At 41.3% G+C, this 14,352-nt stretch overlaps 1 protein-coding gene across 1 annotated transcript in view; it reads right to left on the reverse strand.

The window, feature by feature from the left end:
• pde6d (phosphodiesterase 6D, cGMP-specific, rod, delta) overlaps window positions 1-13,272 on the reverse strand; it is a 33,744-nt gene extending 20,472 nt beyond the window's left edge. Inside the window, exons 1-3 of the mRNA XM_048604292.1 lie at window positions 12,475-13,272; window positions 9,863-12,358; window positions 9,055-9,143 (exon numbers count right to left, since the gene is read on the reverse strand). Of these exons, the coding sequence (XP_048460249.1) occupies window positions 9,055-9,136 (82 nt within the window). The 5' untranslated portion in view covers window positions 9,137-9,143; window positions 9,863-12,358; window positions 12,475-13,272. The remainder of the gene's footprint in view (window positions 1-9,054; window positions 9,144-9,862; window positions 12,359-12,474) is intronic.
• Between the last annotated feature and the right edge of the window lie 1,080 nt (window positions 13,273-14,352).

The following is a 14,352-nucleotide window of genomic DNA, read 5'->3' on the forward strand; positions in this document are numbered from 1 at the left end:
CCAATACTGCTACCCCTCCTTCTTTCTCTTTCCTGAATAGCTCATTCCCAGGAATGGGTAAGTCTTGCACTTTCTTGAGCCAGGCCTCCATCAGTGCCACATTATAATTCCACACTGCAATCATGGTCTGTAACTCCCCAACCTTATCTACAATATTTCTTGTATTTACATAATGTGCAGTTCAACTCTTTTGGACTCCCGGTCTTTCTTCCCTGTTCCAACTTCACCTAATAATTTGTTATTCTCTGTGCTACTGCCAGCTGCATCTCCAAGTATTTTGCAAGCCCTGGCATTCTCCTTTACTATTCTCCCTTTGTGCCCAGATATCTATTACAAACTATTGCACTCCATTAAAATAATAACCTTGTAATCACAACTGAAAATTCTAATACCATATGTTGACTTCAGAATGTATCATCATTTATCTGGAATTGCTTTTGATACTATTCTCACATCTAATATTTCAAAAGATTCCCCTAGTTAGAGAAACCGATTAACTTTGGGTATACCTTGTTAAAATTAAAGGCAGAAACATTTAATTATACAACTGTACTAGCTATTTATATAATTGCAGTGGTTAAGGGAAAACGAAAGAATGGCACAGAAGATGAATTTGGAAGATTTTAAAATCAAAGTAGGTCAGAAATAAACTATTACTAACCCACACAACAATGCTACTAAAACGGACAACACCCCTCCTTCTTCCTTTCTGATACAGTTGACCTTAAATAAAGGCAGTAAAGCAAGTAAATTACTTTTCCAACTTTAAGGCAAATTTTTACTAGAAAATAGAATATGCTAAGACTGGGTATTAATGCAATTTATGCATTATTAAAGTGCCGAGACTTGTATGTTCTGCTGCAGACAAAGTCATAAAAATAAAGGAAAAACTCTACAATTTGTTTCTAAGCTAATTTACTCAAAAGTTTAAAAAAGTGAAAGCTGTCTGTTTTTGATGCTTTCTAAATATTTACTGCATCATTCTTTTTCATTCACCTCACTTAATTATGTACTGTGGTGTCAACTTAATTAACTATCTGCAGCTGCTTCATAAATAATCTGCATTGCATCATAAGGCTAGAAGTGGAGTTGTGCGCACACTGTTCAGCACCATTCATATCTCCTCAGATACTGAAACAGACCGTGTCTGTATGCAGCAAGACTTGGATGTGGACGTGGGCTGGGAAGTGGTAAGTAACATTTGTGACACAACTGTGAGGCAACGAACTACTCCAACAAGAGTGAATCTAAACATCACCCCTTGAAGTTCAATGGCATTATCTTCATTGAGTCCCCCAGATAATCAACCTCCTGGAGTTAGTTATTGACTGGAAACTGAACTGGACCAGACATATAAATATTGTGGCTATGAGAGCAGGACAGAGGCTAGGATTCTATGCTGAGTAATCCACCTCCTGATACCTAAATGCCCATCCACAATCTAAAAAGGCACAAATCAGGATTATGATGGAACACCATCCACTTATCTGAATGAGTGCAACTTCAACAACATTCAAGATGCCTTACATCATCCAGTACAAAACAGCCCACTTCATTCACACCACATCCACCACATTCACCACATTCAACATTCATGCCCTTCACCACCTCAGGACAACAGCAATATCTTGTAGATGTTGGTGTGTTCGCCGACCTAGGAGGTTTGATAGCAGACGTTTCGTCCCCTTACTAGGTGACATCCTCAGTGCTGTGGAGCTTCCTGTGAAGCGCTGTTGTCTTGTGCAGGTTCGGCACAAGACAACAGTGCTTCACAGGAGGCTCCACAGCACTGAGGACGTCACTTAGTAAGGGGACGAAACGTCTGCTATCAAACCTTCCAGCTCGGTGAGCACACCAACATCTACAACCAGCACCCGAGCTACAAATCTTCACTCAAACCCTGAACATCACTATATACCATGTGCATGGTGGATTGCAGGAACTCACCACGTCTCTTTTGAATACATTTTTTAAATCTGTAACCTCTACTGCTAGAAGGACAAACCAGCAGATGCATGGGAACACCAGCACCTGCAAGATCCCCTCCAAACCACTCACCATCCTCATTCTTTTTGTCATGGAGTCAAAATCCTGGAACTCTCTTCCTAATAGCATTGTGGATGTCTCTGTAACCCAAGTGCTGTAGTGATTCAAGAGGTCAACTCATATCACATCCAGAGGGCAATTAGGAATTAGACTTCTGAATGGACCTCTCAAATTTTAATGTTTATGTTGATCTCGCTCTTTTTGCACCTTCTCTCCCTCCATAACATTACATTCTTCGCTCTGTTCTATTACCCTTATGCACTTTGTATGGTATGATCTGCCTATACTGAATGCAAAACAAAACTTTTCACTGTATCTAGGTACATGTGACAATAATACATCAAATCAAATTAGAAAGCTTGCCTAGCCAGTGACACCTACATTCTATTATTAATAAAAAAAATCCATCTGCAACTGGTTAAAAAAAAACTTTTTTTTCCAAGAATTAATTAAAAACATAAATTTACTGAGCAAAGTTCTTTTTAAAAAAATTTCTTTCATTTGAGATACAAACAGATCTAGGAGAATGGATTTGCAAAATCACTCAAGTAGAAACGTGAGCTAGTTAGACCCCAAAAAAAGACTAGGGTTCATCTCTAGAAGAGCAGAATTAAAAATGTTCAACTTGTGCAGAAACACAGTGCACTGCACTTAAAATACTGTGCACAGTTCAGGTCTCCGATTTGCAGAATGTGCAACGACGATACCAGAACTAAAAGGTTATAACTATGAAAGTACTGGATAGGCTGAAGCTCTTTCAGCTAGAAAGAGAAGGTTGAAGGCTAACCTAACAGAGTTCTTCAAAATTATGAAGGAGCTGGATAGAATTGACAAAAAGAAGATCTTTTTCAGCTGCATCCTTATCTCTGAGCCAAGCATTCTGGGTTTAAGTCCCATTGAAGGAACTGAGGTCCACAGAGGCTCCGCTGCTCATATCATGGTCTATCAGGTTGGTTATCAGTCTAGAAATCTTTCCAATATGCCTATATCAGAAAGTAATGATGAAAGAGTTTCCTGGTCAGCTGTGCTTGACATGAAGTGGTTCCCCTCAAGCTATAGCCTCTAGTGACAGTTTTTCCTGAAACAGTTTGCAAGCCTTATATGTCTTAAGTGTGTGAACAAAGTTGAGAAGAAATTTAAATAGTTTTAATTAAATTCAATCAAAAATCTGAGATAAATCTCCTTACTCATAGTGTTTAGAACTTGCCATAACAGAGAAGTTGTGGTGAATAGCATTGATGCATTTCAGGGAAAGAGAGATAAGTACAGAAGAGACTAAGGATTAGAAGGATATTCCCATACAATTAGATTACTAAGAGTGGGAGGAGGCTCGTGTGGAGCATAAACAATGGTACAGACCAATTAGGCTGAATGGCCTGCATATGCTGTAAACTCTATACAACTCCCATCCCTTGAACAATGTAATCTATACCTCAGTGCAAACTGATCTCAATCATGGCAAAATTCTCAGCTCCAGAGTCAGAAGGTTGTGGGTTCAAGCCCCACGCCAGGACTTGAGCACAAAAATCAAAGCTGATTGTTCAATGCAGTAGTGAGGGAACGCCAGTGTTGAAGGTGGTGTCTTTTGAGATCATTAAACTGAGGTTCTGCATGCGTCTAAGGTGGGTGTAAAAGATCTAATGGCACTATTTTAAAGAACAACAGAAGAGTTATCTCCTGTTTCCTGGTCAACATTTATTCCACTATCAACCATCACCACACATTATTCGGTCATCATATTGTTGTGCACATATCGGCGTCATATTTCTTACATTACAACAGTGATAATACTTCCAAATTACTCCAACATCAATAAAGCTCTTATCAACAGTCTCCCTCAACAATAGGTAATTCTAAATGCAAGATTGTGATCTTCCTGTTTGTACACCTTCCTGCAATCAGGCTGCTCTTTGGTTACTGATAGATTTTCTGATGGAATTAGGCCTCTGGACTAAGAAATTCCAGCTACGTGAAGCTGCCAGTCAGTCAATCAGGGACTGGTAGCTCCAGATCACTGCTGTAATGCTGCAAGAAAAACATCCCCTCAACTTCCAGGATGAAGGATCGCTAACAAGAAAGTGCTGGTTAAGGGCAGTGGGGTGGGTTTATGGAATCATAGAATCCCTACAATGCCATTCAGCCCATCGTCTCTGCACCAACCATCCTACGAGCATCCCACCCAGACCCAACCTGTCCCCTTATCCCTATAACCCCGCATTTACCATAGCTAATCCACCTAGCTTGCACATCCCTAGATACTACAGGGCAATTTAGCATAGCCAATCCACCTACCCTGCACATCTTTGGGACTGTAGGACCAAACTGGAGCACCTGGCAGGTACCCACACAGATACAGGAAAAATGTGCAAACTCCACTCAGACGGCCACCCAAGGACAGAATCAAACTTGGACCCCTGGCGCTGTGAGGCAACACTGCTAACCACTGAGCCATCTCATCACCTACGGGTTGGTTCAAATTGTGGATACGGGTCAGCGTGGTCAGAAGCAAGGGCAGAATGGGCAAGGGCAGAATGGCAGCTCTCAACAGCCATAACCTCTGTCATTTATAAATCATTGCCGATCGAGCACATCTCCTTGACCCCAAAAATCAACAAGCTGCCCACACCGGCTATTGCACACTTCTGGAGTATGTGGGACTTGAATCTGGGTCTTGTGGTCTCACTTGGAGCAGAAATAGCAGGCCTGGCAGTATATGGAATTTAAGTGGTTAATTGACTACTTATAGTTCTCAAGTGGAGCAGGGCAGGAAGATTAAGCTTGGGTCTTCCCACCCAGAACTTAATTAAGGCAAAGACAAGGAGGTGTTGGGGTTTTGGTATATATTTTCCAGTTAGCCTGTTGAGAGGCATACCTCAGGAGCAGGTGGGATTTGAACCTGAGTCTCCTGGTCCAGAGGCAGTAATACTACCACTGCACCACAACAGCACCAGTAGGGTTTAGGTCACCATCTTTCCTAATGCTACTTGGTCTGCACTAGGGCCCAGAAGATTGTGCTCCAGACCTTTCTTTATGGTAGGGTAGGTTAAGGGGTGATCTGATTGAAGTCTTCAAGATATTAACAGGAAAAGGCAGAATAGATAACGATTAGGTATTTCCACTGATTGGAGATTCTAGAATTAGAGGGTACAGTCTGAGAATTAGGGACAGGCAATTCAGGAGAAAAGTCAGGAAGCACTTCTACACTAAAGGATGGGAGGTGTTTGGAACTCTCTTCCACAAATGGCAGTGGGCACAGGATCAGTTGTTAATTTTAAACCTGAAAGAAATAAATTTGTTAAGCAAAGGTATTAAGGGATATGGGCCAAAGGCAGGTATATGGAGTTAGGTCACAGATCAGCCACGATCTAATTAAATAGCAGCATAGGCTCAATGGGTGAATGGCCTACTTGTGTTCCCATGTAATCAAATCAAACAAGTATACGTGCATGCAGTACTTGATCATTCAATCACATAATCCTGCTTAAACAATTCTTATAAATTTCTTGCTGCTCATTGTCTCATACACAATATGTACATTTCTTCCAGCTATCAGAGATTCACAAGTTAATTACCAAGATAAACCTGTCTATCTCAATTTTTCTACCAAGAAAACAGAAGCATCCCATTTCATTATTTAATTAAAAAAAAGATATTCTAAGGCATACCACTCCAATAGAAAACTACTGAACAAATGACCTGACCAAGAAACAATTTGTTAATATCTCAATATTTCCTGCCATATTCCTCTCATGATGGTCTTCCTCTCCTTGTTTATACAATGCTTTCTACCTTGTTCCTTCTAGGTGAGAGTGATTCATGTGTGGAACGAACTTCCAGAGCAAATGGTGGACGCGGCTACAGTTACAATGTTTAAAAGACATTTAGCTAAGTACTTGAAAAAGAAAGGATTGGAGCAATGTGAGGCAAATGCAGACAGGTGGGATTAGTCTAATTTGGGATTATGGTTGCATGGACTGGTTAGACCAAAGGGTCTGCCTCCATGCTACATGACCCTATGACTATGTGCATTCTCAAGATTCTTAAATTATATGGCTTATATTTGAAATCTTTCCAGTTTTGTAACAAGGTATGAAATCCTTATACTGGGGATCATACAGAATATCCCCAGATACTGCTTCTCATTAGTGATTATTCATCCAAGGTATGCACAATCGGGTTTTAGGGTTAGGTACTGAAAGTATGTCTATAATGTCAGAAACGTTTGTGGCTGCTCCGCAGGTATTAGTACTCCCTTAAAACCTGCCTGTTAAAGTTCACACAAAATCCAGAAGAAAGCAATAATTCTAGAATCACTCAGCTCTAACCCAATGCAACAGTAGCATGTAAATATATCAGTCTGTACAAAGATGCATAAATCACACAGAAATCAAGAATTTTCTAAAAGATAAAATATTTAAGAGGAATGGCTGATGTTTAAGTGGAAATTCAGGAGGTAGTTACACTCTTTGGGTTAGGAAGTCATACATGTCTGTTTAGCAGTCAGGAACAGGGAATTTTATTCAGAACCAGGCTTATAAGGGAACTCCAGGTGCAGTACCGAGGAGCCTCAGCCTTCACCCAATTTCAACAAGTAAGAAGTCGTTGTTGCCTATATAAATGAAGAGTCTGCAGGGACGTATTAGTAAACTGTCTATGAGACAACAGTACAATAGGCCACTCAAGTGCAGGAGGTGAATATAAATAAGAACATAAGTTCTGGAGAAACTCAAAAGTTCTGGCAACTTCTGTAGAGATAGAAACACTTCATTTTAACATTTCAAGTCCATTTTCAAACTGAGGAGAAATGTGACGGGCTTTATGCTGTACAGAAAAATGGGGAGATGCCAGTGGAACAAATGGGAGGGTCAGGAAAAGGTGAGAAGCTGAAACCAGGAGGAGTAATGATTCAGCCCTTTGATCCTGCAGCCCCATTCAATATGATTGTAGCTGATTCTCTATCTCAGCGGCAAATTCCTGTTTTCCCTTGAAACCCCTTGATGCCCCTTTTAATATCTAAAAATTTATCAATCATTTTCTTGAATAAATTCAATGATGTGGCCTCCACTGCCTTCTGTGGTAGTGAGTTCCACAAGTTGACCACTCTAAGTGAATTAACTTTTCCTCATCTCAGTCCTAAATGGCCTAATCTGTATCCTGAGTCTGTGACCCCAGCTTCTAGACTTCTAAACCATCGATGATATCCTCCCTACATCAAGTATGTCTATCTGTTAGAACTTTATATGCTTCAATCAGATCCCCTTTCATTCTTCTATTCTAGTGAATACAGTCTCAATTGAACGGATTTCTCCTCATATTACAGTCCTGCCCACCCCGGTCATCAGCCTACAGAACATCTGCTGCATTCCCTCTATAGCAAGTCTATTCTCCCTGAGGTAGGGTAGACCAAAACTGCACTCCAGGCGGGGTCTTACCAAGGGCCTGTATAACTCCAGTAAGACATTACTACTTAGTTAAAATCCTTATGCAATGAAAGCCAGCAAACCACTTGTCTTCTTAATTGCTTGCTGCACCCTCCTGTTTATTTGCATTGACTAGTATACAAGAACATCCACATTTCTTAACATATTACCATTTAAAGAATACTGTCTTGCTGCTTTTCAAACAAAAGTGTATAACTTCACATTTAGGCCTTGGTATAATGCATCTGCCATTTTTGCCCATATACTCAAATTGTCGATATCGCCCAATACCTCCTCACATCCTCCTCAACCCAAAATCTTACTTAGTTCGGTGTTCAGCAAAATTGGAAGTAATGCATTTGGTTCCCTCATCCAAATCATTTATTTAAATCATGAATAGCTGCAGCCCAAGCACTGACCCCTACAGTAAACCACTGGTTCTGCCACCCAGAAAAACACCCATTTCTTCCTACGCTGTTCCCATCTGTGAGAATCTATTCCCAATCCATATCAGTATATTTACCTAAAATCCAATATGTTTTTATTCTGTTCATTACCCTTTTACGTGGAAACTTATCAAGTCGTCTAAAAATCCAAATACACCCACATCCACTGGTTCTCCTGATCTAACCAGAGTTCCACAAGTTGACCACTCTGTAAGTGAATTAACTTTTCCTCATCCCAGTCCTAAATGGCCTAATCTGCATCCTGAGTCTGTGACCCCAGCTTCTAGACTCCTAAACCATCGATGATATCCTCCCTACATCAAGTATGTCTTCTGGTTACATCCTCAAAAATACCCCAGTAGATTCGTAAAGCAGGATTTCCCTGTCATCAACCCACGGTGACTTTGTCTAATCCTGTTAATGTTTTCCAAGTGTTTTACAATAGACCAGTATTTCCCCACTTCTGACATTAGGTTAGCTGGTCCGTATTTCTCTTTTTTTTCCCAGTCCCTCCCTTTTTAAATTGTGGAGTTACATTTGTCACAGTCCTCTCTGCTCCAGAGTCCGTAGAATTTTGGAAAGTGGCAACCAATACATCAAATATTTCCAGGGGCACTTCCTTTAGTAATCTGGGGTACAAATTGTCAGACTTTGGGGATTTGTCAGCCTTTAACCCCATTAAGTTGTCAGCACCTTTCTTTTCACTAATACTGATTTTCTTCAAATTCTCTGTCACACTAGACTCTTGGTTCCCTAAACTTTCCAGGAAATTATGTGTTCTCTTTTGTGAAGGCAGAACAAACTGTGTTCAATTCTTCTGCCAGTTCTTTTTTGCCCTTTATAATTTCTCCCATTTTTGGCTGTAAAGGACCTACATTTGTCTTCACCAAACTTTTCTTCACATTTTTAGAAACTTTTACTGTCTTTTTATTAATGATCCTTGCAGGTTTACTCTCATGTTCTATTTTCTCCTTCCTGATCAATCTTTTTTTATCCTCTTTTGCTGAATTCTAGATTGCTCTCAGTCCTAAGACTTCCACAGGAACTCGCCATGTTTCTGATTTAAAACACAGTTTAGATTTTCCACTTGCAATATTAACAGTAATCTGTTCACTTGGATATGAAACATATGATTAAAGTACCTTCATGCTCCACTCCAGGTAACGAGAGATCTTCTGTGCCTTGCCATAAAACTTTTCCGGTTTCTGCATCACGCAGATTCATCCAGTTACTGATGAATTGGAATTGTTAAGTAAACAGCAGCTGAGTACATCAAGCATCTCATTTTTCTTTGACAAAATCTCATTAGCACTGTTCTTGTAAATGGCTTACAGAAGGTCAAATTTTCCAATACAAATTGTTATTTTTAATATAATAGATTTAAGATCTGAAGTCTTCTCCCATAAAGATACATAAGAAAAACTACTTCACCAACAATTTGTATTCACAGGTTTTAGAAACAACCAATACAAATAATAAAATTTGCACAAGAGTTTGGATTTTAATGCGCCTCAAATAGAGATGTTCAAACTTTCCGGTGGTGAAAAAATATCACACGTTAAGAACTACAATACAGTTATAATTGTTCAGATGATAAAAAAATGGTATTTATTAAGCATAATCACTTCACTTCACTATCAAGGAAAGCAATTGCTGTTATGTAAAAATGCACAACAACCTAATTGCACACAGTGACATTCTGTACATAGTTATGAGATGAATAACTGCAAGTTCCAATTTTAGAAGGGGGCTGAGGGAGGTAGAGTTGTATTCTAACTGAGGAACAGACTATTTCAATAATTTGAAAATTAATTCTTGTTGTTTGAAGTTCATCAATTGTAACATTTCTGTGGTAAAGTTGCATTTCCATAGGTAATATGTTTCACTAAAAAACATTAAATGAACAAAACAAATACTGAGTGCTGTCTCCAAACATAATCAAAAGGTTACATTCATGTGTTGTTGAAAAGGGAAACCATGAAGACAGTATTCTTTTCTGACATAAGGACCAAAAAGTCCCAAGGAGAGTGAGGAAGTCGGGTAATTTGTTGAATTGTACAAACAGGTAGTAGATGGGCACAGTGATGCATACAGCACATGTGAGCAGCAACATCCAGTTGGAAGAGAGACCACAGATAGAACCTTTCTGGGCTAGAGAGGACAAGGTTGCAAACCAATTCTATGCAGAAGTCAAATGAGGGAGAAAACCACAGAAACAACTTTCAGAAGCAGGATAATGTGGGAGACGATCAAACACTTGGTTCAATGGATAATCTGCTTCAATGATTATGGGGTCTGGCTAAGGACGTAAGAGTGCACTTTTGCCTTGGGTTGTGATTTCACACAGCCTGAAACCATCGTTTCTATACAGAAGAGGCTGGCCAATTCCAGGTTAAAAAAATCTGTGGAGCGAGGTCAGAACTTTACTCTGCATTGCAAAGTCATTGCAATTTCTACGGAACAGCAAGGTACACAAATGGAAACTTATGCAACTACTGTGACAGCTTTCTGATCCTTGAGTTGGCTGAACCCAATCCTTGACGATAGTGTAAGAATCACAGAGCTGGAACCCTCTGATTTATCTGTGAATGTCAGCATTATTTTTTCCTCCCCACCAACTGATCACTGCCTTGCTCGGTAAGCTATTTTTCCAGACTGTTCAATCTATGCTGAGATGATTCAGCCTAAGGCAGGACCATCATGACCCAAAACCTTTTAGATTTAAGGCGACTTTTAAGCCGTTATATTCAGAATCTCAGCAGCCATCCAATTCACCTACCACTGAGACTGCACTTCGCAGCTGCAGCTGAGTAGGATAGCTATTAAGGTTCTTGTGGCATAGTAGTATTGTCCCTAGTCCTGGACCAGAGGCCCAGTTTGAAGTCCCACCTGCTCCAGAGGTGTGTAATATCTTCTCTGAACAGACTGATTCAAAATCGAAAAGAAACCTGTTAAGGTTAAATACCAGTACAAAAAAGTTTCATATTTGCTGGTTGTCATTTTTCTGATTACTGTACTATGACTGCAGATAAAAGACCAAATATGACAAATGGAGAGTGGTGGAACTGGTGGTCATTTTGATTGTGATCTTTAAAAGGAAGCCTTTGAAATGAATGAGAGTAGTGAACTTTCTGGTGGATCTTCAGTCTTGAAAGGGAAAGCACATGGCATTGCCAACCAGTCTAATGGTTGAGGATATGTCTCAAAAGTGCTCTTCAATTAGACGGCACCTAGAATTCCTCTTTGTTGTGGTCAGGATATCTAAATCTAACACTAAGTTAAAAACCGAAAGAACTGCAGAGTTAATGTTTCGGGTCCAGTGACCCTTCCTCAGAACTGGACCCGAACCATTAACTCTGATTTCTTCTTCACAGATGCTGTCAGACCTGCTGAGTTCAACTGAGGGAAGTCGTCAGAATGCCTCTGATTAGGGGATGGGGTGATGAAGGCTCACTGGACAGTAAACATCAACTATGTTTCTCTCAACAGATACTGCCAGAACTGTTGAGTTCTGCTGAAGGAAGTCGTGAGCAATGACAGCAGAGTATTCTTTGTCACATAGGAAAAGAGGACTTACAAAGAAGGGTAGGCCATTTTGTACTTTGAGCCTTTAGTAAGATCATGACTGATCTGATGTGGTCTCAGCTCCATCTTCCCGTCTACACTCCAGCAGTGAAGCCCAATGGCCTTGGAGGTTTCACCAGATACCTGGAGCGTGTCTGTGCCCGATAGCCCAGACTTGCCAGAAGCAAACAGACCCTCATCAACTTGAACTCTTATGCGTTGGGAAAGAGTGAGGAAGGGTGGAGGTGGAGGGCGTGACCAAATATGGAGTGCTCTTGAGGCGACTCCTGGGGCAAATGTGTAGTTCCACTGCTGGCTGGGTCCTCGTGGCAAAATTCTGTCTCCTTCTGAAGAAGAGGCACCTGAAATGTGAGCCAAGCTCCGATCCTCCTGTTGCCTGATGACCAATGATTGGGACAATGCAATGCTGGTGTGTGCACTCTCCAGCAGACACTGTGGGTGTTGGAACTGGCTCTCCATGGCAGCTGCAAACCTGCCCATGGATACAGCCAGAGAACACAAGCTTGAAGCAGCTGGATTTCCACAGCATAGCTGAAATTCTGCAACCTCTTGCCATCGCCAACCACAAATCTGTCTGCTGCTCCTTTTCCTCCCTATGCTAGTGAATGGAGTTCCCAACGGCCTGGGGCGCCTCTTCGTCAGCATGCTGAGGAGTTGACGCGGTGCAGTGCATAACAACTTGTGCTCCCAGACTTTTTAAACATGACATTCCCACTGAGCTGTCAGTAGGAGCTGGTTAGGGGATAGGTGTAGGAGCCAGCCTTGCCAATTCTTCCTCCAAGATCTCAAACCTCTTCCTCGTAGATCAAGGAGGTGGTTTCTGGCAGAGCGGCCCCTTTCTCTACCAGGACCATGAAAATCCTGCAAGACACAAAGGAGAGAAACATCGCAGTCAATGGTTAGAAGTGGTGTGCAATGACTGTTGCTGACAGCAGTGTTACTGTGAGAGTTGCAGAGGAATGAAGAATGGTACTTACTCTGCTAGCAGACACGTTGTCCCAATCTTCTCCTGCAAGGGGCAGAATTTTCTTCCCATGGTGGGTGAGGAGATTGATGATGAGCATCCCTCTCGGCCCGTTCTGCCCAACTGTGGGCTGCCTCTTCCTGGAATCAGAGAAAGGGACAGATTGAGTGAGATGAAAATGGGCAAAACAAGTACTGGTACAAAGGTTTGAAAGATGATGAGGTGTCTTAGGTGAGTGAGGAGGCAATGCAGAGGCCATGCTGGGAAGTTGAGAGAGAGTAAAGAAAGATGTCGTATGCAATAGTGAGAGCAGCAGAGCATGAGCCTTGGTGGGAGTTAAGTACAGTGGCAGACATAGAATAAGAGTGAGCTGGCACAGAGAAGAATGTGACACTGCCCCGGTGGAGTTATGAACGTCACTGAACTTCTTGTGACATTGCTAGCCATTCCTCCAGGCCATGGACACTGAACAGAACTGAGAGGCAACCTTAGTTCAGAAGCTGATGGTGTGGGCTCCTCTGCTGGTCATCTGGGATAAGGATACTCCACCTCATCTTCTGTGCCTGTTGGAGAATCTCAGTGCCATTTTCCACTTCTCCAGCAACTTTTGAATGGACGTCTGTCACTGAGCAGGGCAGCTTCAAAATGCTCATGCTTATTTAAAAGAGTGCTTTGCACCTAGATAAGGTACAGTTGCTAGGCATGTTGGTCTTTCAGCACATATCCAATGCATGACATGTTCTTCCTGAATAGCAAGTGACGAGATGGACTAGAATCAGGCGAGAGGGTGCCAGAGAGGCGGGGTTCATAGTTTATGAGCTAAGTTTAGTAAGATACAGCAAGAAATCCTCCACGAAACTCAATAAAACTACACTTCGCCAAAACAAGTGTTAGATTTGGCCTCTGACTTCTATCACCTGTGGCAGTCTCAATGTTTTCAGTGGCATAAAAATGAAGTGCTGTTGCAACCTTGACCACAAAGACTTTGCTGCCCCCTCTGACATTTAATTCTACACAGCCATAGATATTTGTGATGACCTCCTTGGTAAAGCTCAGATTCTTAAAACAAGCAAGTTACTCATGCTTTATTTCCCATCTCTAGTTGCCCTTAAAAAGATGATGGTGAACTGCCTTCTTGAACTATTGCAATCCAATGCCACGAGGAAGGGAGTTCCAGCATAGTGACCCAGTGACACTGAAGGAACAACGATATATTTCCAAGTAAGGATGGTGAGTGGCTTGGAGGGGAACTTGCAGGTGGTGGCGTTCCCATATATGTGCTGCCTTTGCTCTTTAGTTGGCAGTGGTTGTGGGTTTGGAACATGCTGCATAACGGCTCTTCAGCAACATTTGAAAATTTCATTTTTTTATTAGTAATGCTCAAAATCAACAACAATTTTCTTATTGCCATGTAGCTGGTTGCAATAATGAGGAAGTTGTTAATTGAAGCATTATCCACCAAAATGTCACACAACCTCTTTAAAAGATAACAGGCAGGCAATCCTATTATTAATCAGCTTCATTACTATTTGCCTGGCAGCCATTACTCACATGTGGTTCAATGATTCTGACAAGGCATTATCTTCCACTATATGTGTTCTGTACTAGTGTTATAGTTTAAGACCCATCAGGTTCTACCTCAGAGACTCCTTAACAAGTATCCAACCAAAGTAGCCATGAGACAAAGAAAAGCAAAAACATTTACAAGCAAAATGGCTTCAAGTGACTTTAGAGATAGTAGGAACTGCCGATGCTGGAGAATCTGAGATAACAAGGTGTAGAGCTGGATGAACACAGCAGGCCAAGCAGCATCAGAGGAGCAGGAAAGCTGACGTTTCGGGTCTGGACCCTTCTTCAGAAATGATTTCTGAAGAAGGGTCCAGACCCGAAA

Source organism: Rhincodon typus, chromosome 13 (assembly GCF_021869965.1).
Source record: "Rhincodon typus isolate 14 chromosome 13, sRhiTyp1.1, whole genome shotgun sequence".
Taxonomy (NCBI): Eukaryota; Metazoa; Chordata; class Chondrichthyes; order Orectolobiformes; family Rhincodontidae; genus Rhincodon; species Rhincodon typus.